Source organism: Pezoporus wallicus, unplaced genomic scaffold (genome assembly GCF_028554395.1).
Source record: "Pezoporus wallicus isolate ANWC-B61680 ecotype Strahan unplaced genomic scaffold, APGP_CSIRO_Pwel_v1 scaffold_7402, whole genome shotgun sequence".
Lineage (NCBI taxonomy): Eukaryota > Metazoa > Chordata > Aves > Psittaciformes > Psittacidae > Pezoporus > Pezoporus wallicus.
Window position 1 is genome coordinate 5,711,911 of NW_026641037.1, and position 23,927 is coordinate 5,735,837.

The 23,927-nt window shown below is 39.8% G+C and overlaps 1 protein-coding gene across 2 annotated transcripts; it reads left to right on the top strand.

Moving 5' to 3' along the window:
• The first annotated feature begins 4,178 nt into the window (after positions 1–4,178).
• Positions 4,179–17,869, top strand: PLSCR1 (phospholipid scramblase 1). Of its 2 annotated transcripts, XM_057421889.1 has the most exons (9): positions 4,179–4,245; positions 8,648–8,679; positions 9,514–9,615; positions 11,485–11,654; positions 12,765–12,807; positions 13,865–14,085; positions 14,836–14,997; positions 16,040–16,201; positions 17,448–17,869. In XM_057421889.1, exons 2-9 carry the CDS (start codon positions 8,667–8,669, stop codon positions 17,505–17,507), a joined length of 933 nt encoding a protein of 310 aa, XP_057277872.1. In that variant the 5' UTR covers positions 4,179–4,245; positions 8,648–8,666; the 3' UTR covers positions 17,508–17,869. The 2 variants fall into 2 exon arrangements, with proteins under 2 accessions (XP_057277872.1, XP_057277873.1); XM_057421890.1 differs by lacking the exons at positions 4,179–4,245; positions 8,648–8,679; positions 9,514–9,615; positions 12,765–12,807 and having other exon boundaries at positions 11,521–11,654.
• Positions 17,870–23,927: the final 6,058 nt, after the last annotated feature.

Sequence of the window (23,927 nt, forward strand, 5' to 3'; positions counted from 1 at the left end):
CTCATCAGGCCCTCAGCACTTTCACTGTTTTGTTCATGCTGAGGCTCTTAGGTATTTCTATGGAAGTTCAAAGCCCCATATTCCAGGAGCAATTTGTCAAGATTTCAGCCCTTGGTGTAGCTGAGTGCATTCCTGGTCAGACTGAAGGCCATGAAAACTGGGCTATTAATTTGGTAGCTGTAAGAGGTGACATTTGGGGACAGGATTTCATACTGTTTTCTAGCATTCTACCTAGGAGTGGTGTGAGGTTAATGTTTAATTTTAAGTTCTGTTCTTTACCAAGGACAAAGCAATTTTGTCTTTCTGGGTTACCCACCAGGAGTTCCCTGTGTCCCTGGTATTCCTGGAGAAGCTGTCAGGACTGATGCTGGCTTTTTTACTATAAGTCTCTAATTTAGGCACTATAACATCAAATACAGCATCAAATTCCTCCATCTACTGCTTCAAGGTATATAATGTGATCCAAGCTGAACTGCAGTGAAAACCTTGCTGCAAAGGTATTCAAAGCTGAGGGATCTAACTGTTATGCTGTCTGGGCAAGGGGCTTTATTTGATGCCATCCAAAATCCCTTGTGTTCCAGAATGAGGCTACTTATTATAGCCTACTCGACACTGTGATCATTTGATTCTGAGATAAGCTTTTTCCGTTCTTTTGAAAACATCATACATATTTGTTTCTACTCGTCTCTCAAACAGGATTGTCTTCATAGGTAACTAGTACTTGTCTGGGAGTACTCCCAGGCCTTGTGGAGTAGGAATGGATAATGAAAGAAAAGGATAGCAGCAGCCTAGAGATGCAAATATCAAAAGTGCATTTTGCTACCACAGATCCATTATTTAGACCCTCTGACAGAACAGAACCATTCTTTGCTTTGTTTTATAATTCTGTCCTGAAAATAAGACTTGCATACTGCATCTTATTAGGTTTTATCTGCACCTGTACAACTGTACATGTAATGATATCCAAAAGCTCCTGAAGAATGAAAGACAGGGCTTTCAACAGTATGAACAGAAATTTGAAAGACCCTAATACTTTTTTTTTTTAAGCTCAATTTATCATGTTTATTGAATGATCTGGGACACAAAACCACTGAAGAGACTAACAGGAGATTTCAGTATTAGATTTAAAACCTAAGAAAATACTTTGTTATTCACTGTGATGTGTTAGAAAAAGTCCTAGACTGTAATTTTTTAATACAACCTCAATATTAAAGATTCATTAATATGTAAATGAAAATGAATTACAGTGAAAATACAGACCACGTGTTTGTAGACAATAGGACTTCTATGTGAATCTTAACAGTGACATTTAAAGAAACGTCTCCACAAGCCAATCTTCTAAAATATATCTCACCTGTTTTTCTGGCACATTTTATGATTATCATTAACAAGCACTGTGTAAATCTAAAATGACCCTTGTAAAATCAGGCATTATGGTTTAATATATATGGCTGTGCAAAAATAACAGAAGATTGGTAAGGAGGATTGTAAACATGCTCAAGTGAGTTGCAGCTGGGATGTAGAAAAACACATATACTAATCGTTGTTTAGTCATCCGTGTTTGGATAACAGGCCAACATAGGGAGGCACCCTACTGAACACGCTTGAGATTCCTGCCCAGCTGCAGGAAAAATCAAAGCACAGTGTTAAACCACTCTGTGGATCCCTGATACACAGGCCAACACAGCAGGCTCAGTGATCCTTTAGCATTGGACCAAACTCTGTGGTGCATATGTCCTCACTCGTGTGCCTCTGCCTGTGTGCTGCTTTGGGGACACCCTTTCTGGTGAGGTAATTAAATTTATTCTTTGTATTTCCTCCGTGGTTTTGTAGCTGTTCCTGCATCCTACCTGTGCCAGCTCACGCAATGGCTTATCTACATGACACTGGTGTTAACTGCATCTTTTCATCATCTTCAACCTGAAAATACTTGGAATATTGTTGTGGTTTAAGCCCAGCTGGTAACTCGGGACCAAGCAGCCACTCTCTCACTCCCCCATTTCCATCCCCTGCTCCAGGCAGGATAGGGAGGAAAATCAAAACTGTTACAGCTGAACCCAGGACAAATATACAACACATTTTGTAATAAAAGAGCTGCTTTCTTAAAATGTTGAGCTGAAAGTGAGGGATTTAATGCTCCCCTGTCTTAATCTAGCATGATTCAACAGCAAATCCACCAACAAATGGGGCACTTTAAGATATAATAGTTGTTTTTTTTTTTTCTTAATATATTTACGGTATGCTTTATTTAACAGAAAACCTGATAAGCCTTTGTTTTATAGTGATAATCTGGGCCTAACAGTCCAGCTGCTTTTACGTGAAAGACCTTCATCAGTTCTACTGATACTCTCTTTTTGGACCTCTCATTCTTTATCCTAAATGGGGCTGCTAATAGATTAAGGATGGCGAGTGGCTCTGCAGTGTCTATATGAAAACAGGAAAGTACAATAAACCTAGGACCATGCACAAAATGTACTTGTATACAGTCCAGTTTGAAATTAAAATGCTATCTCTCTTTCTTGGGCTTCACTGTGTACAATTAAATTTGTTATCAAAGGAGTAAACGAATGGTGCCCCCATTCCTTACCCCTCCTCTCACCACCACATATGCCTGGATTCTGCATCATGAAACTTTTCCTTTCTGTAAGACTCATTTTTGGGGTACCTATCTAATGTAAAATGCTTTTTAAATTAAAAAAAAAACAAAAACGCACTTCAGAAGTTTTACACAACTTTTAGAAACCTTTTCAGACTTGTGTTTCCTCAAGCAACATGAATGCACTGCACTATCCAAACTCTAGTATCATACCATTAAGTACTAATGCAGTGCCGGGTATTAGAATGAACCAAAGGTAAGGCAATAATTTCTTCACCTGTATTTTCAGTCTTTCAGAAACAGCCCATCAGGGTAAGCACTAAGGATTTTAGTGTTTTGGTTTTGTTGGGGTTTTTTGTTTTTTTTTTTGCTTCAATTGGCAGGTCCAAGGAGGTGATCCTGCCTCTCTACTCTGCCCTTGTGAAAGCTCACTTGGAGTATTGTGTGCAGTTCTGGTGTCCTCAACATAAAAAGGACATGGAACAGTTGGAACAAGTCCAGAGAAGGGCCATGAGGATGATCAGGGGACTGGAGCACCTCCTGTATGAAGACAGGCTGAGAAAGTTGGGGCTGTTGAGCCTGGAGAAGAGAAGGCTGCGTGGAGACCTCAGAGCAGCCTCCAGTATCTGAAGGGGGCCTATAGGGATGCTGGAGAGGGACTGCTCACTGTAGTGATAGGACAAGGGGTAACGGGTTAAAACTTAAACAGGGGAAGTTTAGATTGGATATAAGGAGGAAATTCTTTCCTGTTAGGGTGGTGAGGCACTGGAATAGGTTTCCCAGGGAGGTTGTGAATGCTCCATCCCTGGCAGTGTTCAAGACCAGGCTGGACGAGGCCTTGGGTGATATGGTTTAGTGCGAGGTGTCCCTGCCCATGGCAGGGGGGTTGGAACTAGATGATCTTAAGGTCCTTTCCAACCCTAACGATTCTATGATTCTATGATTTCACAGAAACTAGCTGTCTTTGCTGAACATTTAGCTGACAGGGGAAGCTTTATCTGAAGGCGAAGATGACAATGTAAAGATAACAGGAAACCTAAGATACATACTTTTAAATTATTTTTTAGGTTATATTTTACTGTGAATAATAATTTCATATACACCTCAAAGACAGCAGTTACATGGTAAAGCGTGAACTGCCTCCTTAATGGAAGAACACCAACGCTATTTCATTTGTAGCAGTTATACTGCAAGAGACATTGCTACCTTCTAGAACTAGTGCATCGCTCAATTTTAAGCAAATATTTGACCTTCCATTCTATTCCCGTAGCAAAACAGCGGTTAACCGAGAAAGCAGCGTTCACGTATACAGCGTCCAGCGCGACACAGCCCCGGTCGGAGGAACGTCCCACCGCCCTTTCTCGCGGTTTATAAACACGGTTCCTCCACTGGAAACAGGAGACCTCCCCGTCCCCTCACCCTGCGCTTCCCGGAGGGGTGGTGGTGGCCCGGCCCGCCCAGGGCGGCCTCCCTCAGGGCGGCCTCCCTCAGGGCGGACCCGGGCAGCTTCCGCCCCGCGGCACTGGGGGTTCCGGAGGCGCTCTGACGGGACGGGGACCGGTAGAGCGGAGAGGGGCTCGGCAGCAGTGGGGCCAACACGGCTGGAAGCGGGGTTCGGTGCCGGAGCGGCTCCTCGGCTTTGGGAACGGGTATTCTTTTTGTGGATAGAAGTGTCTTTACCGTGTGCGGTTTCTTCTCGGTGGTCTTTCTCGGTGGTCCAGTTAGAAAATGTGTCTTCAGCAAAGTAACTCGCTCTTGAAGAAATGGTTTAAGAAACCTAAGATCTTGCTGCCGAGGCTGTGCTCAAGAGAGCTGGCAGCAGCAGGCATGGCTCGGGCAACGGTGGTCGTGTCATCCCGCAGTGAAATGAGCAGCGTTAGGCACGTGCTTTCATGTCCCTGAGGCTGGGTACCCAGACCATGACCTGTTTTCTTTGGCCCTTGGGTGTTGGCACTCGCAGGTTGCAGGAGAGATGGCAATGTCAGAGGAAAGAGGGTGCCCTGTTGCATCAGAAGAAAATAATGCCAACGAGTATCTCATTTAATTCCTTCTCTGAAGGCTGTTTTATTAACTTTAGCAGAAAATAACCTGTTTAATTAGATTAACTAAATTGTCTTAAAGTATACCGTTTCTGCAGTAGCTGAGGTTAAAATCCAGTGGCTGAATAGTCTAATGATGAAGTGCCACAAAGCTAGCTAGGGTGAACTAATGCATGCCTTACAGCTGTTCGGCTTTTGGTTTTTTTTTTTTAAATCATCAGCTTTCTTGGAAATGGCCTGGCTCGGTATTTAAATGGCACCATGCTTGATGTTTGTGCTTGAGGGCTTATGGTAGTATGCTCTTGGCAGTATTTCAGCGAGCTGGAGAAGATTTGAAACTGATTGTCGTGCTAGTAGCCTGGTTTTCTAATAAAACCGGGAAGCTTTGTAGTTAACTGAATTAAGATCTCTGTAAATGACTTACAGTGTACCTACTGATATGTATCAGAATAAAGAATATGTGTAATGCAGTTCTGAAAATGGAAAGTGACAGAAAAGGAACACAGTTATTCTTTCATTCCTTAAAAAAGAGCAAGCTAGGAATGTTATTTCCTTAGTTTTCTCTGAACCAGAACAGTATTGTTCTGACTTCCTTTGGAACATTTCCTATATTTCCTTTCCAAAAGTTTTTGGCTGTCCTTAAGTGTCCTGATTCAAAACTCCTGGAGGGGAAAAACCACTATACCTGGGCACCTGGATGCACTGTTTCTGCATTACCCATTTGAATAATGATTCAAGAAAGTAAAGAGAGAGTGAGGAACTGGTGGCGGTATGCTGGTGCCGGGTTAGAGGGTTTAGCAGCAATTGACTGCTACTTCTGAGAGCAAAGGGAAGAAGTATGGGGACCTCCTATGGATGAGGAGGAAGGCTGACAATATGGGTTCTGGGTAGTACAGTGTATAGGGACAAGGTGTGAAGAATGAGACTTCTTGACACAAATTCCTTTCTCTTGTGAGCGTTACAGCAGATGAGGTTTGGGGATCTGCTGTCAGCTTGATAACCCATGGCTCAACGGTTGCTCTTGGCAGTAGAAGCACTGCTGGGGGCAGGTGTGTGTGTTCTTTTGCCTTTCATTTCCTCTCTGCATCAGTCATACTGCAGGGTTCAAGTAGTGTGTTTCAGGAGAGCCAGCTGGCAGCCCCTGCCCTTCCCACTCCCACTGCACAGGCGCAGTGGGGGTACCTCAGATCATCCAGAGACTGTTTCATAAGGGTCATTCCTTATCAGACAGCTGCTGTCCATGAAGTGTTTCCCTGGTGCTTCCCTTCTGCCAGCAAAATCACTTCTCCTTTCCCCTGTGTAAAGCTGAACCAAGGTATCTTTATATCTTATCTGTACTCCCTTTGGGAGCATGGGTCCAGAGCTATAAGTTACTACAGGAATCTGTCAGGCTTTTTCTGGCACAGGCTCTCTTGCATAGCCCTAAACATAATGGCCCCCGCAGGGGGGTGAGGTGATGGGAGCTGGAGCCTGGACCCCACTATCCTCTCTTGCCCTTTAGTGCTTCAGCTGGGGGATTTTGGTGAGTGTTTGATCAGCAAATATCTCAAGTAATGTAATAAAATGTGAAGGACCCTTATAATCCTAGCATAATTTGGGTTGGAAAGGATAACCTTTGGAGGTTATTTGGTCCATTCCTCTGCTTAAAGCCAGCCTAAATTCACGTGTAGGTCAGATTGCTCAGAGCCTTGCAAAGGTTTTTTTATCAAGTGTATGCAAAGATTCACAGCTGCTTCTTGACCACCATGTCCAGCTTATTCACTACAACACAATTTACTCTCGATTTATGTTGTAAATTCAGGTTGCAGCACATGGCCAGTGTAGTGAGAGGGATTCATGCAGCTACTGTTTTATCAAACCAGAGTTAATTCAGTAATGAACTTTTACTTGCTGAAGCACTTTTTTCCCTTTTTTCTTTAGTTCTATGGAATTTTAACTCCATTAAAAAGAAATAGTATTCTCCCTCTTTTGTGTTAGTGGAAGATAAATGCAAATACCTTTACTTTTCCTTGCAAAGTAATGTTTCAGTGATTGTTCCCTATATTTAAAACTGTTACTAGAACTAGTAACACCTAGCAGCTTGTAAAGCCTTATTTTATTAAACTGAAGTGAAAATGTAGTCTTCATTGCTTTGTGTAACCCAGGTAGCTGGAACCAACTCATTTCTAAGTGACTGGTCTTTTTGTTACTGCTGTTTCTTGACTGAGGTTTCACCATGTGAGAATTTCCCCATGCATAGCGACATCATTAAACAATATATTGTGCAACATACAGTTGACAAAAGTGAGTATTTGTTCCTCGTTCCTTTGGTATTTCACAATTTCATGTTATTTCACAATCTTCATAAATTATTCAGATTAAAAGAAAGGCATGAATGGCAATGTACTAATCTTGGTGACTGAGTTGGATGTGATAGAAGGAGTCTACATAAAAAGCAATAGAAGAAGAAAGACAATTTTAGTAAAAGACATAATCTTAACCGTTCTTAACATAATGTCTGATCAAATGGGAGTTGAACTTTGTAAAATGTAAAATCTTTATTACTTTTCTTGCCGTAGAGCTTATCACCATTTTCTAAATCCTAGATTGTGCAGTGGCATATATGTGTGGTTGTAGGGAGAAGAAAGATTCTGGGCTATTGTAAAGCCTTTCTTATAAACAAATCATATGATATGGTCTCTACCGTTCCTTTACCAAAGGGTTCAGTTTGAATTCTCAGTATTTCACTAAAGTTCAGGTACCTGGGACACCTCACAGTATAAATTGAGCTTTTTTTAGTTTAAATTATGTTTTTTAATTCATCTTTAATTTGTGCTATGCCTACAAGCTGGTAGTTTTCTCAACATATTTTAATATGGTCATATATTAAACTTGTCAGTTTGTATTATCAACTGCAAGAACAAGGTTTGAAAAAGGAACACTTTAAGACCAATACACTAAAGAAAGAGGATGTTGTGTGCAAGCTGGCATGTGAGAGAGATACTATGTCATTCCAGAACCATTAAACATCCTAGTGTGATGTCTGCTTTTACTCCGGGAGTAAAAAGCAGGAAGGAATTATTTTCAGTTTCACTTTCCTTCCCTTTGAATGGCCATCTTCTAGTTGGAAGAGTCGTAACAGACAAAATATATTGCTAGTTTAACTTGAACTGCATTCTGTCTAAAGAATAGCTAGGTTTATCATTTGTTATAAAGCTTTCAATCTTATAAAAAGGAGCTCCTATGCTGTTCTTTTCTGTACTTCCACTTGTGGCTCTCCTGGTGGGTTTGGACCATTGTCTTAAGTAAAAGTTGCTGCCATTGTTTTCCTTCTCTCATTACTCCAGAGGCAGAAAGGAATATCTCTTAAGGTTAATGCTGGCATCAGTAAATGTTCTTTCTGCCTTTTTTTAACTCCTTTTGGAGTTATACTTGGAAAAGTATAAGGAAAAAAGACAAGCAGTTGGCCCTTTTACTCATGCTGTTCTGCTGTGGAAGCCCACTCCCCTGTGCAAACCCATCATTATCATGTTAAGACAAATATTGGATACATGATATTTAGTAGTACCATGTCAGAAGTGGAGTAGCATAAAGAACTGAATAGGTGGCAGCATGGCATCAGGGCTGCTCCAGGATTTACCCAAGCAGGTTTTGTAGTCAACATCAATATACTAAACCAGTTGCTGCGAAATTACTGCAGGAATTTGTTCATATGAATTGCATGATGTTTCTGAATGGCTGCACAATAGTCTTGTAGTGCAGTGAAATAACTGCACATAGCAATGCTTTCCTCTGACTTAATAATTTCAGGATACTCAAAGCATGAATACAGGCATAGATAATTCAGACTTACGGTGTGGTGGAGACAGCCTAGGAGGAAGCAGAGATACTTGCATTTGCAATTCAGTTTTCCTGTACGGTTTAGGCAGGCAAGCATCTTTTAGCAATAATACAGAACTTTGAATAACTCTTGTGTAAAATTGTATGTATGTATTAAAAATCCCCCCTCCTCCTTTTTTTTTTTTTTTTGCAGAACTTCTATAAACACATCCATGGCAATGCAAGGTGAGTAAAATATAAACAATCTTTTGTTAGTATCAAAAGATAATATGTGTCTTTCCACAGTGTTCAAGCAATGTTAGCTTAGCTATTAGTTTACTTACCTTCTATTTTTATGAAATATGTATGAATTTTTGTTGAATATGTTTTGAATTGAAATTATTTACATTTTGAAATTTAATAATTTCCAAAATATAGCTTACATTTTCAGATTGTGATTTCTAAAGTTAAATAAAACAAATAAATCATCTTGAAATTCAAGTTATTTCTGCTTACAAAAAGAACTTAGTAAATGTTTTAAATGCATAACCCTCCAAGTCTGCTTGTGAGGCATTATTAGTGTAGTCCTGACTTGAAGAAATTGGTGGAAAATGTTTTATATAATGAAGAATGACTCACTGCCAGTCACTTCTGTACAGGAGGGCAGCCTGTCAGTTCTCTGGCAATTCTTTGTATTAAAGCCTGCTTCTAAATATAGATGAACAAAGGCGCTTTTGGTCCAGACAGTGAACTGACCCTGCTTGGACTAGGTGATCTCAAGAGGTCCCTTCTGAGCTAAATGCTCCTGTGATTCTGTGATATCTTTATGACATCATGTGCAATACCTGCTTTTATTCTGCATGTTAAGGATGAGAACTCCTTTAAGTTCTTAAACATTATGCTGATGTTTAATATACGTATTGTGCATAAATACGAACTTGGTATGCAGGTTTTGCTATACAGAAAGCCGCTGCTTAATTTTGTTACATCTAGCCTGAAAAAGGAGGCAGTGTTGGGGATTTTTCACTGTAGGGCAGGAGCAAATGCGCAATACTCAGAGTTTATGTTCCATTTTTCCAGCACATAAACCTGACCTAGCACCTGGATTTTCAAACATTAACCATGTGCCAGGATATCAAGTCCCCTATGGCTACCCTCAGCATGCACCTGGGACTTACCAAGGTAGGTTGCTTGTCTACAGATCTGGAAATAGGGACAGGAAATGTGAGATTTCATTTCACCAGGGTGACCATCTCTGATTTCCTTTTCTGCTGTTAATTTTGTAGAGTTTCTGTTAATTTCTGTTTTGCTAAAATGTCATCTTTTCCTTTGTGGTGCTGAGCAGTACCAGCAGTGGTAGGAGTTAAAGACGTTGAATGTTCCTCAGTGGTTACTGTGTGGAGTTTTTTAGGGTGGTATTACTTATGCAAAGCAATTCATGTGTGGTAGCTTCTTCCTGATGATCAGATTTTTTAATTAATATGCTATTTCAGTATTTCACTTTACTTTTCTCTAGAAATCCAGAACTGAAGAAAGAATTGTTTTCCTCTTGCCTGTTCTGCGATTTTCTGTCTGTTTCCTACCCTGTTGCTGTACTTTGCTTGTGATTATACCTTGCACTGATTTGCTTTTCTCCTCTCCTATTTCATTTCCTGCTCCACATTCAAAATGCAGCACTTCTAAATAGCTTCTCATGTTCTGGCAACTAATTGCTTTCTGAAGAACCAAGTCTAACAATCAGACTCAAAGCATAAGTTGTAGATAAAATGCAAACCGTTTGGCCTGAGTTATTGTGCTGTTCATAAGTTAAAGCTTGTGCATGTTGTGGCAGGGCAGTCTGAGGTCTAAAAGTACAGTTAGCTTCAGCAGGGAATGAGCATGTGCTGCCTGTGTGATGAAGGTCAGGGGAGCATGCATATACTTATGCATGAGAGCAGTAGATCATTTGTGTGTGAAGCCTGTGCTCAAACATAAAAGCGATTTTGTATTCTGTAAGGGTGAATCCTTCTCTAGAGTGGGGGCCTCTGCCACCTATGAATTTTAAGCTACAGCTGTTTACATCACCTGAAGTACTGTCCTATTTACGGCCACAGTGTGAGCTTTCATATGTAACAGTCCATGTATTGGAGTGTAATGTGAAACACTGGTGCTGAACAGTTTTGGGCTAAAATCTACAAGTCAGTAACTCGAGCTATAAATAATCAAGTAAAATATAAAATTCCCCTCTATCAGAGTGAAAACCTACAGCCTACCAGGGAAGTATTAAGTGAGGGAAAAAATACAGTTATTGTTCTGTAACTTCAACAGCAACTTCAGCAGCTTCAGCTACAAAGGCTCTGTTGCTGAAGGCAAGGCAGGGCTCCGCGCTCAGCCAGGGATGTGGGGTAGGCTGTGAGCACCAAGGCAGTGCTGCGTGTGCCATCTGGTGGGGTGCTGAGCATTTAGACCCTGAAGTGCTTCATGAGAGTTTGTGTTTTCTATTGAGTGGTAACTGAAGATTTACTTGGCATTCACAAAATGTGGAACAATTTCCTCCTTTACTATGCACCTCCTCCATGAAGGAGTTGTGGATTTCCTGAATTTTGAAAGAGAATGGGAAAGTGCTGGTTTTAGATCACATTCGTATAGTTTGAAAACTGCAGATGAACTTTCTAAAAGCACATTTCCTAACCCATAACTAGAAGGTATGATTCCAAGAACACTTTGTCTGAAAATTCCCCATTTGCTCAACTGACAACTTGTAAATGCTCATACTTTTTATCTATTTTAAGGTTTCTGTCATCTTTATTTAGAAATAATCTTCATTTATTTATTTCTAGTATTTGAATTGCCTGTCTTTATGTGAATAAAATTTCTGCTATATTCTATAATGATTCATTTACTGATTTTATTTGGTTTTGTCTGGAGGGATTAGAACATCCATATCCAGTATAACTTTGCACAAGGATCTTTGTAGGTCAAAATAGTGAATACATTAATCTTTTGAAGATCCATGGGGCAATTCTTTTCTAACATCTAACTTTAATAACTGCATCTCTCCAAACACACCAGGTGTTGCAGGTGCAGGGAGCTATGGCTTTCAGGTACAGGCCATGAGAGTCCCAGCTGAACTTGCTGTTCCACCCATACAGAACCAGCCCATTGTGAAGGAGGGGACAATCTGGATGCCTATCCCTCCTCCTCTTCCCAACTGCCCTCCTGGACTGCAATACCTCACTCAGGTACCTGCACCCTTCCTTCTTCCCCAGAGAACAGGTATTCACCTGAGAAGCAGCCTGCATATGTGAAAAAGCTAAAAAAAGTATGTGGCTTTGTTACAGTTCCGTGGGTTGCCACTTTTGGGCTGCTAAGTGAAGCCTTTTGTAATGGAATTGATGCGTGTTTCAGTGTGGAGATGCCTGTTATGGTTGCAGCACTTCATGTAGTACTCTTCTGTCAAGTGAGATGCTAAATTACTAGGGGCATAGGGCTATCATAGATCTTTCCTATTTCTGAAGGTACCATTTGTGAGATGTAATGAGATTTGGCAGTGTCTATAATAAAAGTATGTAATATATGCACCTGTAGCACATTAAAATTGCTTAGTTTTCTACATGGTGCTTTCTTCACACCTTCATAATGTTGTTAGCAGAGATACTAGTCAGACTTCACAACATAGGATACAGGGAATCTCAGGATACATGAAAACTCAGGATACAGGGAAACTCAGGATACAGGGAAACTCAGGATACATGGCCTCATGGCCTTCCCTCACTGGTGCCCTTTTTTTTTTTCTTTTTTTTTTTCAGCAATTTGCAGATTTGGCAAAAATCTATCAGTGTTAAGCCTTGATATTTGCTCCCAGAGATAAGATAAACTGTATTTTTACAGTACAAGGACATATTCTGCAATTTGGAAACTGTTCTTATTTTGCTATTAGCATTCCTTGAGTTTCTGTCAGAGCTGAGCAGTAGCTCTAAAATTTATTATTTTCCTGCTTTTGTCTGTATGGACTCCTAGTATAAGTGGCTGGGATATGAGGTGTCAGAGGCTCTCTTGGGCTCTGTAAGTGAGCCAGCCTGAGCCCTTGTGTGCTTGTAACTAGCCCAACTTGGGAACAACTGTCATCTGCTCCAGTGCCCTGAAACACTGTTATGCTAATTTGGCAGAGGACAGGATGGGAGTACATGAGCTACTTGCACGCTATACAAGTAGATGATCTGCCTCTAGGCAATATATTGATCCATAAATCTGAATTCTGAAATGAAACAGTAATGCTTCTTGAAACTAGGTTTCTCTTATTTACAACTTGTTAACTATTTGTTCTGTTTAATTTTTTCAACCATTAACAGATTGACCAGATATTAATTCATCAACAAATTGAACTTCTTGAGAGTAAGTGCAAAGTATTTATGGCAGAGAAGTGTTTAAATCCAATAATCCCATGAAATGATAAAATTTAGACTTTTGATACTATCTTTTTAAGGTGGATCACAACCTTTCTCTTTCCTGCCTCTGTTATCTGTATCAGTTTCTGCAGAAGTTGTGGAGGAGAGAAACAAGAAGATAGGAGGGCAGGGGATTTTAAACTGGTTCTGTATCTTGAAAGATATATAGCAATGTATCTTGGTAGATAGTTAAAGCTGAAGTTCTGCTTCCCATGTTATTAATCCACATGATTTCTACTTGCTTCTCTTCCCTGCTTAAAGATGTCATTTTCTGTGCTTTCTTACTCCGTCTAACTCTACAGACTGGCATGAACCTCTAGTCTATAGTTTCCAGGCAATCCTGCTGTTTTAGTGAATTGAACTGCTTTCCTTCTACTACCCTTATTCCGTTCACTTTAAGAATATCAAAGTCATGTTATCAGTGTCTTTCAAATGGAAGAAATAAAATGAAACATCCATCTCAGTTGATGCCTACTGTTGCTGCCTTTTCTTTCCGTAGTGCTTCAAAGAGTGCTTTCATTTTTTAGAGAAATTAATCAAAATTTCTGTCCTGGCTCTTGTTGTTTTCCATTTGTGCTGCTGTGAATCTTGACTGTGAGGCTTTTTTTATGGCCTTTTCATTTGAATGTTCTTGCTTCACCAAATTCACAAGTTTTCTTTTTAATTCTCATCCTTTCAGCTCTTCCTTCCGTGGGAATCTTCCATGCTGTGTTATTTATATAATTGTGGTGCTTGCTCTGGCAGTAAGTGTCCCTGTCTGGTGGGAGGAGACTGATGGACATCTCTACAATTTCTGCCTTGTCATGTGCATGGTAGCTTCTCTTTGTACTTCTCTGTCAGGCTGCTCTGCTCAAAGGTCCTTCACCACTTCATTTTGCCAGTAGCTGCCTCTGGCAGACTTTGAGGGAGGCCTGCCTTCCCAAAGGGTAGCTTTAGAGTTAGCATGGTGACTTTTCTGACCAGATGCACCTCGGAAATTTAACCGTTCTGTTCCTGTTTTTCAGTTTTGACTGGCTTTGAAACAAACAACAAATACGAAATCAAGAATACGCTGGGGCAAAGGGTGTACTTTGCAGCAGAGGACACTGGCTGCTGTACCAGGAATTGCTGTGGGCCATCACGACCCTTCACCATTCGGATTATAGACAACCTGGGCCATGAGGTGATAACACTGCAGAGACCCCTCCGGTGTTCTTCATGCTGCTTTCCCTGCTGCTTGCAGGAGGTGAGTTACTCCCTCTCACTTTCTTCCTTCACATGGGAAGTGGTCCATCTGCGCAGTTTTGAGATGGGGCTGTCTTGAGTTAGGCAAGGTGAAACACGTCACATTTTCCCTGTAAATTGTGGGGAGAGAGGGCTGTGGGATTTGCTTATGGGGTCCTTGGTCTGGGAAGAAGCAAGTTCGCTGCAACACTTGGATTCACTGTGGCCATTCTGATTATGGTAATGAAAAATTTGATGAAGCAGCATGTCAGGCAACTTGTGGCCTTTACCAAAATCTGTGCTAGAGATGAACTTGCAGTGTAAGAGTTAGTCAGCGGCTTTCATAAAGTAACAGCTAGAGTTTTCAATTTACTGCTGCTGTGAAACCTGTAGTGAAATTCAACGTGAGATGATGAGCTTTTTTAATATTAATTTAATTATGGGATGATGCAACTTCTGAAATCTCAGATCTGAGGTTCTTACTGAGAGATATGTAGTAGCTGCATCCTGTAATGTGTTCAGTGAATGCTTTTGGGATGCTCAAAGCCTTTCTTTGACTTTGATCTTTATACTGGAGATGTATATGAGGTCTGAAATTTGTGTGCAATTTTTTGAAAACATTCACAGAAAACCCCACGCAGCTTCATCCATTGGGAAGCCAGATTGTTGTGGAAAAATAAGTTGTGCTTGGTTTGTATGTTATGGTGGGGTTTGTCGAACAAGCTTAACAAAGCATGACTGCTCACTTGGAGATTTTCTTTTTCCTGTGAAGATGGAAGTTCAGGCACCGCCAGGAACACCAGTTGGTTATGTTGTCCAGAACTGGCATGCCTGCCTGCCAAAGTTTACCATTCAAGATGAGAAAAGAATGGATATTTTGAAAATTTCTGGCCCATGTGTTGCCTGCAGCTGTTGTGATGATGTTAATTTTGAGGTATGCAAGGCTAAAAGTTGTATGTATCTTCTTTCAGGTAGTAGTTTGATAGTAATTTATTGCTTGAATTGTTGCTTGAACTTGTCAACTGAACTGTAATATATATTAAGTAATTAGTACAGAATACTTTCATGCTAGTATAATCAATTCACTTCTCTAGATATGTAGATTACTCTAGATTAACCAGAAAAACTTCCAGAATTGATGTCTTAAAGCCACTCATCAGTAATCAGTGAAACTGATTCCCTGAGGTTGCATACAGATCTGTTAATTTAAATATTTAGCAGTGAAATCTTTTTGACTCTATTGTGTTTGTCCCTAAAAAAGATGTTATTCTCAGCTGTGTCATGTATTTATTAAAATCACTTCCTACAACCACTCATTTAGTAATTTAATAATCATGCAATGACCAAGTAAATCAATATGATTTAGACCTAAAATACAGATTTGAATGACTGAAGACTTACAACTTTCACTTAAAAATAATAGTGACTAATGCATCATTATTTTCGTACACATTAATTAGTAGATACACTAGTTTATCATTTAATATTTAAAATGATGTTGCAAAGAGTTGCTAAAGCAAATTTAGTATAATTTTATTTTGCAAATAGATTTTGCAACTCTGACAACTGCATCTAACTTTAGGAAATACCAAAGGGCTAATTTCTGTTTTGTAATAGAACAGTGTAGTTTGTTTAATTTTCACTCCAGCAGCACCTGATACATGGCAGGAGAAAGTGATTTGCTCTCTTGCTTAAAAGACAACACTTGCAGCAGTGTGTGTATATGTGTGCAGTAGGTGTCTTCCAACACCATTAAAGCACTGAATTCTGTAGTTAGATTTAGAATTAAGTTCATGTCTGTGCTACTTAAGACTGATGTTCTGATAGTCAGGGTTGGTTTTTTGGTACAGTTACATTCAATGACTGCATTAATTCAAATAACACAATCTGTAGCTTTCACATGGATCTGTGATGAATGGGATTTGGGGATATTATGAATGACAGATTATATTTTTTTTAATTTTGTATGTAACTAGGTGAAATCTGTGGATGAGACTGCTACTGTTGGAAGGATTTCTAAGCAGTGGACTGGATTTTTGAAAGAAGCCTTTACAGATGCAGATAACTTTGGAATCACATTCCCAATGGACCTTGACGTAAAAATGAAAGCTGTCATGATTGGTGCTTGCTTCCTTATTGTAAGTCTGTCATTCACTGATACTTGAGTATGGACTGGCCTTTTCATTTTTGTGTTCAAAATGTACTGTTAAAGAATTTGATTCTGAGCTCCTTGAAATGGGCCATAACTTGTTGTGAAATTGCTATGTGTAGAACTAAACGCAGAAGACAACAAGGAATTATTTCAGATAATAAGCTTGTTCTAGACTACATGAAGTGCTAATTGCATTTAAGAAGAGCTACATATCTGATGGGACTGAGAAACCCTGTAAAGGGAAGACTCCTTACAGAGTCTTTAACATTACATTAATAGAGGAAAGCTTGTTTATGTGGATGGTGAAACCATGAAAGTGCACATCAGCAATTGCAAAGAGACCAAACCAGAGCAGCCTGCTGAGCTGGCGAACTGGACAGCTGAATATGGCAGCTATTTCCTCCTGACTCTCCTTCTTGGAAGTGTGTGCACAACTGAGCTGAACAGGATTAAATGCTCTCAGAGGGGTCATTTCCAATGCAAAGGACTTCTGTGGAGGCAAAGCACATCTACCTTGATACAGCACTTCTCAGCTGCACTCTGACTCTGCCATGTCAAATATTGCATTGCAGCTCACTTTGCTCTTTGTATGTGCATGTGTATGAGTGTATGCGATACACTCATGTTTCCACTTACCAGGGCAATTCAGCATCAGGTACCATTTCAAAAACTGCTCTGCTTCTGTGCTGGCAGAGCTGCAGAGGGAGAGGAAAGGGGCATGTGAAGTACCTTGAGTTTGGAGCATTCTCACCAGCCTCTAACAGCTATGCATGAAACAGGTTTTCTTAGCTGTGTTCATTCATGTGCTACCATGTGCATGAAGTAGTGTTAGTGAGTGCGAGCAACCCAGTACTCCAGACACAGAAACCTGGGCCCCCAGATGTAAACTAAAGATAGTCATCATTATGATGGACTCCACTTTAAGGTAAAATTGAAGGGGCTGAGTGAAGTCTAACAAAGCCAAGGCAGGAATCCTGCTTAAACGAAGCATAGCCTCGGCTAGCGATAATTTAAAGTTTCCAAGTAGGTCTTTCACCACCTCTTTCTCTCTCTGTGGGTGTCCTATTCTGAGAGACCCAGGTAATGTGGGATGGAGGGAGGTGGCCCCATCATCTTATTTTTGAGGCTTCTGAGAGGAAGGGACTTTGAATACCTTGCGAAGCAACCAGGAGATCTCTGAACTAAGAATAACATTTAAGAAGTGTTTCATTTGCTTTTTGTTGCCTTCTTAGGACTTCATGTTTTTTGAGCATGCTGGTGATAACCAACAGCGAGCAGGAGTTTGGCAATGAAGACTTTTATATAGAAGAAGAACATAAATCTCCCAACTTTCCAGTGGATTTCAGAGCTCCAGTAAGAATGTGAGAAATGTGTATCTTGTGCTACTGCAAGTTTATATTTCTATAAACGGAAAGCTTTACATTTTATTGTGGGTTTTTCTTTGTAGTAAATAGTAGTAAATAATTTGTAGTATTCATATAAGAACACTTCGTAGAGATCAAACCAGAAACTTACAGAAATATATAGCAACCTTTACAAGAAATTTGGAATTGTAAAATAACTACTTACAGTTACTTTAATTCATAAAAAAAGAGGACTTCTATATTCATTATTAATATAAGCAATGAGCCTACTAAAGAGGTCCTGATCTTTTTCTGTGTATCCTTCTTTGGTACTTTTGCCTTGGTGTTCACATTCTGTTGTTTCCAACTTCTTACCAAACATACACATTCAAACCAAAGTAAGTTTGAACCAGATGATTCTTGAGGTCCCTTCCAACCTGATATTCTCTGATTTTCTGATTCTGTGATCTAAGTGAAGAAAACTATTAAAAATCACTATAAAATTGTAGAGTGATGGTGATAAATCTGCTGTCAAATGACTTTTGCAGTGTATGTTAGTTTCATAATTCAGGTTGTTTTGAGACTTAAGGCTTTGATTTTCATTAATAGAAGTTTAGAGGAGACAGGAAATATAAAAGAAAGAGGAATTCTCTTTCCTGCTTATTTAGTCCATGTATTTCACAGATTGTAAGTCTGTCTGTAGGCATGAAAGTGCAGGAATAATAGAACAATTCTGCTTCAAAAGCAGATACATGAAATGGCAGGTCTGTTTTTTTAGCATTTATAGCTTTATTTAAATGTGCAAGCTATGAGTAAACTTGCAGTTTCTCACCACAGTTTCACAGAAGCATGTGCATATAGTGGTTCTTTTCATCCAGCAACGGGGAGAGGTCATTGCCAATATTTTCATTTGTATTTTAGTTGCGGTAAAGATTCCTTTTGTTCAGTATTTTCAATTTATTGATTGCTCCTGGTCAGTCAAAAAGCAGAGGAAAAGAGGAGTGCCATGGCTGCTATGTACCTGGATTCTCTTTGATGTTATAAGAATTCTACAAACTCATGACGACAATCTAGACTGTTCAGAAAGTCTTCAAAATTATATATTATGCCTTGTTAAATTTAGCTTCTGCTGCTAAAGACGAAGTTCCTTAAATATAGTGTCTTTAATAATAGGGATTGCTGGAGGTGCATTTTTGATTCATCAGCACTTTTCTTAGGGAATTAAATGATTATTAATTTGAAAATATTTAATTGACCAGCTATTAATGAGATACTGGAAATTCAGTCCTGCTGATACCTGCTAAAAATTTCTGATTCCTTCAGTTAGGAAGAGAAGCTGCATGTATAGAAACCAAAGTGACACATCCAGGTCCAAACCTGTCCTGTAGGGATCTGTGTGCTTAAGCCCATCAGTATTATTTTCCCTGCAAGGAGTGACACGCAGCTTCAGTTCTGCCTGTGGCTCTGAAGTCCCAGGCTCAAGCACATTCAATGGCAGCACTTTCAGAAGAGAGCAGAGTCAACTCAAAATACTCCACATACTCTTTCTTTCTGAGATTTTTTAAAATATCTGTTTAACTCCATAAGAGGTCTGCTGAGAATTTAAATTTACATTAGAGTGAGGCCTGTTTGTGGCCGTTTGAAGAGTGGATAGAATAATATGTCCCAACAACCTTGCATAAAAAATTACATATTCATTACATACAAATTACATGTTAATTCACACACATCTCTGTAGAGCAGTAAGGGAAGAAAATGAGGATGCAAACAGCCAAGAATGATCCGCTTCACATCAAGATGTAGGAAAAAAGTGTTGCAACTCTTCTATCATAAGAAGAATTGCAGTTGCAAACAGTAATAATTCTGTAAAGTGTAATCAAAGAAAAGATACCTTTGCTTACAATCAGTTTCTCAAATACAGTGAAACCCAACAATGAAGTAAGTTGTGTAAGTTGTGCTGTTGCCATTTATTTTTTGATTTTGGGCTGCTTGAGTCTAGTGGTCAAATTGCTACAGATGATTCCTTTACCATGTATTTAGCAAAATTAGTAAATAAGGTGAAGAATTAGATATCCCAAGGGAATCGGTATGTGAATCCACCTACATAGTAAGGTATAAGATGCTCAAGCTAAGCCTCTTAGATTTGCCAGAATTGTGGTAAGAACCTGAAAGAAGTTCCACAACCTCATATCATAAAAGGACAGAGAGAGCACTGGACTAGGGGAATTTTCCATCAGTTGGGTATCTGGTTAATTAGCTGATACTGATTACACAGCTCATCAACCTTTTTTGCTTCTGAAATGGTTCACACTCTGTCATGAAGGTAAAAATATTGCATGAGAAATTCAATCTAAAGCTATTAAGGAGTAACTCTAGTTAACAAAACAGTATTGTATCACCTTTGTAATTTCTTTCACTTTTTCCTAATGATACTGAATTGGAAAATGCTTATTCCTTAATTTTTTCAAGAACTTCTGGGGACAGCTGTATTTACTTGCTCATTTTGGAAACCGATTGTGCTAAAAGCAGAACAGATCATTCTTTGAGTTGTCTTTCTTCCTTTTGAAAGAACCCATAACAGTATCCATATTTACTAAATAACGAGACTCTAGAAATCTCCACTATTTATCCATCAGACTATACGCAATACACTGATTTATCCTTCTATCCATAAATCCAGGCTTTGGAAAGTATTAGAAGACTTCCAGCATGCTGCCTGTTATTCCATACCATCTCAGTTAGATGGAGCTGTTACATAAAACCTTTACAGAGTGAGATTTGCCGATGCATTTCTCTAGTTCTGTTAATGACCTTTCCATCTGTATCATCTCTGTAAGGTTTTCATCTCCAGCTGTACAGGAGATGCAGGCACTTAATGAAACCTTAGGGTCTGCAAGCACAGAAAGGGGTAATTTATATGATATGTCTCAGTAGAAAAGCACAGTTGATTTCAATTTTCAGAAACTAAAATTATAAATGAAAAAAAAGTAGTTTACTCCTCCTTTACTCTTAAGCAAGATCTGTTTTTTTGCTAATTGAGGAGAGAAAATAATTTTACTAACTGGAGTAGAGCAGGAGTGTTGTTTGAAAGTATTGTATGATAGTTGGTCTCCTAAAATTAATTAATCCATATTAGTAAAGTTCATAAAAAGGCCTAATGGGTATTTTGTAGGCGCAAGGGCAACCCTTACATCCCTCGTGTACCTCATCTTGGTTTTAGTAATAACTTTGACCAAAAGCTGTCAGTGGGAGCAGGGACTGCAATGTAGCTAGTTTACTGAAGGTGCAGGGGTAACTCATTGGAAATGCTAGGTGTAAAAAAGAAAATAAAATCTTTTTTTCAAGGGAATGTATTGCAAAATTGCATGACTTAAGTTTTTGACTACTGATGTGCATTGCATTGTATGAATGCTAACAATTTGGACAGGAATACTTATGAAATTGATAAATGGTAAAGGAAAAGGATGATGCAGGGAGGAAGTTGTGGAAGCAGAGCAACTTGCAGATAAGGGAATTTCTCACGTGGAGAATTCTGTTGTGTTGGATCAGGGCTCTATATGTGCTTTCAGGATATATTCATTAATACTATGGATCAGATTGCACCAGGAATCTAGTAGCTCCCTGTCACATCTCACAGGAAGACTTCCATACATTGCTGATTCTGTTCTGCAGAGTTTATCTTATGTTCTGCAGATACATTTGACATATCACTTGATTTTGGCTTATTTGCGTTGTTTCCCTGATAACACTGTTATTAAAGTGGTATTAAAGTGGTATTAAAGCATTGCAACAAATACCGAAGGGGTAGAAGAGACGAGAACAGGCATCTACAGCTGTCTTCTGTTTTTCAGCGGGTGGCAATAGGTGGCAGTGTTAGCACAGGAATTATTTTCTCACTGCTTTAAAACCTTGTGCTGAGATTCGCAGGCAGTTCCTTAGTTGTCATTCTGATTTTCTCAGTGGAAGAATTTCATATTACACTATCTCCAAAGTATGTATTCCCTAAATGAGTGTGGAGAGTTAGATGTGTCTTTCCCACCAAAGCTGCAAAATCTTAAGCTTCAAATGCACTTATGTGCCACTAGGAAAATTGAAAAATGTGTGCAAAAGTATGGTTAAACCATGATTGATTTAAAAAAGCTCAGACAAATTCTGTGTAATGTTCTTAAAGCTGTATTAGGCTTGGTAAATAGTAGAATTTGGAATTGGACTATGATTTCTGGTATAATTTACTACATAACACAAAAAGTTATTCATATATCACAGCAGGGTACATCAAAGAAAACAGGCTAGTTTCACTGCTGTGGTGATGTCACATTTTCATCTGAGGTGCATTTAGGCCCCAAGACATGCGATGGCTTCAGTGTGCATGGCTGTGATGTGGACTGCAAGCATGGCAGGGCAGTGGAAGAGAGGGCAAGGGACAGAGAAGAGAGCAAGGGACTGGACAGCAATGGCTATGCATGGGCCTGGGAATCTGCTCCAGGATTGCCCCCAGGCTTCAGTTATGTTTTTCTTTATTTCTCCGTTTGCTGTGTTTTGTTTTTTTTTCTTAAGTTCTGTTTGTTTGTTTGTTTCGGGTTTGTTTGTTGTTGTTGGGTTTGTTTGTTTGAGTTTTTGTTTATTTTTCTTTAAGTTTAAACTTGTTGCCCATGCCTTGGCTGGTTTAACCTTTAACTAACCTAGTTATTGAACCAGGGCAGCTGGTAGCATGTAAGGAAGTCAGTATTTCTCCTGTGTTAATTGCCATTTACTGAGGAGTAAACAGAAACTGGTAGGAGGCTGGGCAGCATGCACAGAGGGGAGCCTGCACTGGTGCTGTACCCACCAGGACCTCAGCATCTCCTGGTGTTCATGGCCCTGCTGCGCAACCAGCTTCAGTCCCTGATTACAAATGTATGCCAGAAAACTCAAGAACCACTGGCCTGGCTGCCTTCTTGCCAGGAGCCTCCTATTCCTTGTGTGTGCTACAGAAAGGGAGTGACATGGAGATGTTCAACACCAGGAGAATTCCTGTGCAACTATACATCATGACTGCAAGGAGCACGGACAAAGGTGTATTTCAAAGGTAAGTGGTCAAATACTGCAACGCTGCCATAGCACTGCATATGAAGCTGGGAGATGGCCCTGGCACTGTGGTGATGGCACTGTAGTGACGGAGTGAGCAGGCACTGAGTCCCACAGATGGGCAGTGAGTGGCAAATGCTGCACAAAAACTACACAAACTGGGGAGGCTGGGGCTTGTGGTGAAGGCTATAATTGAAGCTATTCATAAGAAGAAAAATATAAACAAATACTAATTTAATAATTTAAATGACCCAGTCATACTTTTTGACCCTGAAGACACTAAAGACTTTGGAGCTGCCTTGACTTCATGGTTTTGAGCAACATTCTGCTGGTATGTATGCATCAGTGCAATACTGTTTTATAATTGAGATCCTGGCAACTTGTTCCTGCTCTGAAGTACAGTCCCTCTTGTGTAAGTGTACAGTTCCCCCTGTATGTTGGGATTTTTTTTTTTGGCACAATTTGAACAGCATACCCTCCCAAAGTATCCAAACTTGTGCAGTCATTGCTTTGTGCTGGTCTACTTTCTATGTAGTTATACCCTGCTATACAACTGAGCTGTCATGTACATCACTGATGAACTCATTCCTACAGTCTTTATATTCTGCAAGTTGTTCCTTCAGTTCTTTATGATCTTTCCCAATCTCCCAGCTGATATTTCAGCTCAGGCTCTGTCTCAGGGTTTTACTGTAGCTCTCTCTAGCCATGCAGTATGATATGCAGCAACACTTGCCCTGGGGAATTTGAACAAAATAAATCCTAATACTGCAAGGGTTGTGTACATTTGCCAGAGACCTGTATGTTAGCAGCTAAATCCCATCTTTTTTCACTCCTGCAGCCAGTCCTGCTTTTTAACTGGTACAAAACTCTTCAACTGTTATAAAACTATTTGTTATCCCACTGAGTATGGCTGTACAATGGAACCCAGGCACACTGCTTTATTGTGCCAGCAAATTTCTCATTTTCCATGGAGCAGAATTTGTGGCTCCTGGAAAATATAGGTCTTTCAGTGGACTGAGGCTGGGCTTGCCGGCACTCTGTTTATGTCTGTATTCTGCTTGTTGCCAGATTAGGACAGCAAAGAAATTCAAGTGAATTTGTTCAACACAGACAAGGGCTCCCTGTGCCCTGTCCTCTTTTTTTTTCCACTGAACAAACTTTGGAACGGCCATGAAAGGTAGAAAGCTAATATTAAAATGCAGTAAGAATTAAAGGCAGCCATTGAAATGAACAAGAACTTACCTGAGCATTGCAGCACACATTTTTCCATGGAGAAAAACAAAACCAAAGGAAAAAAAACCA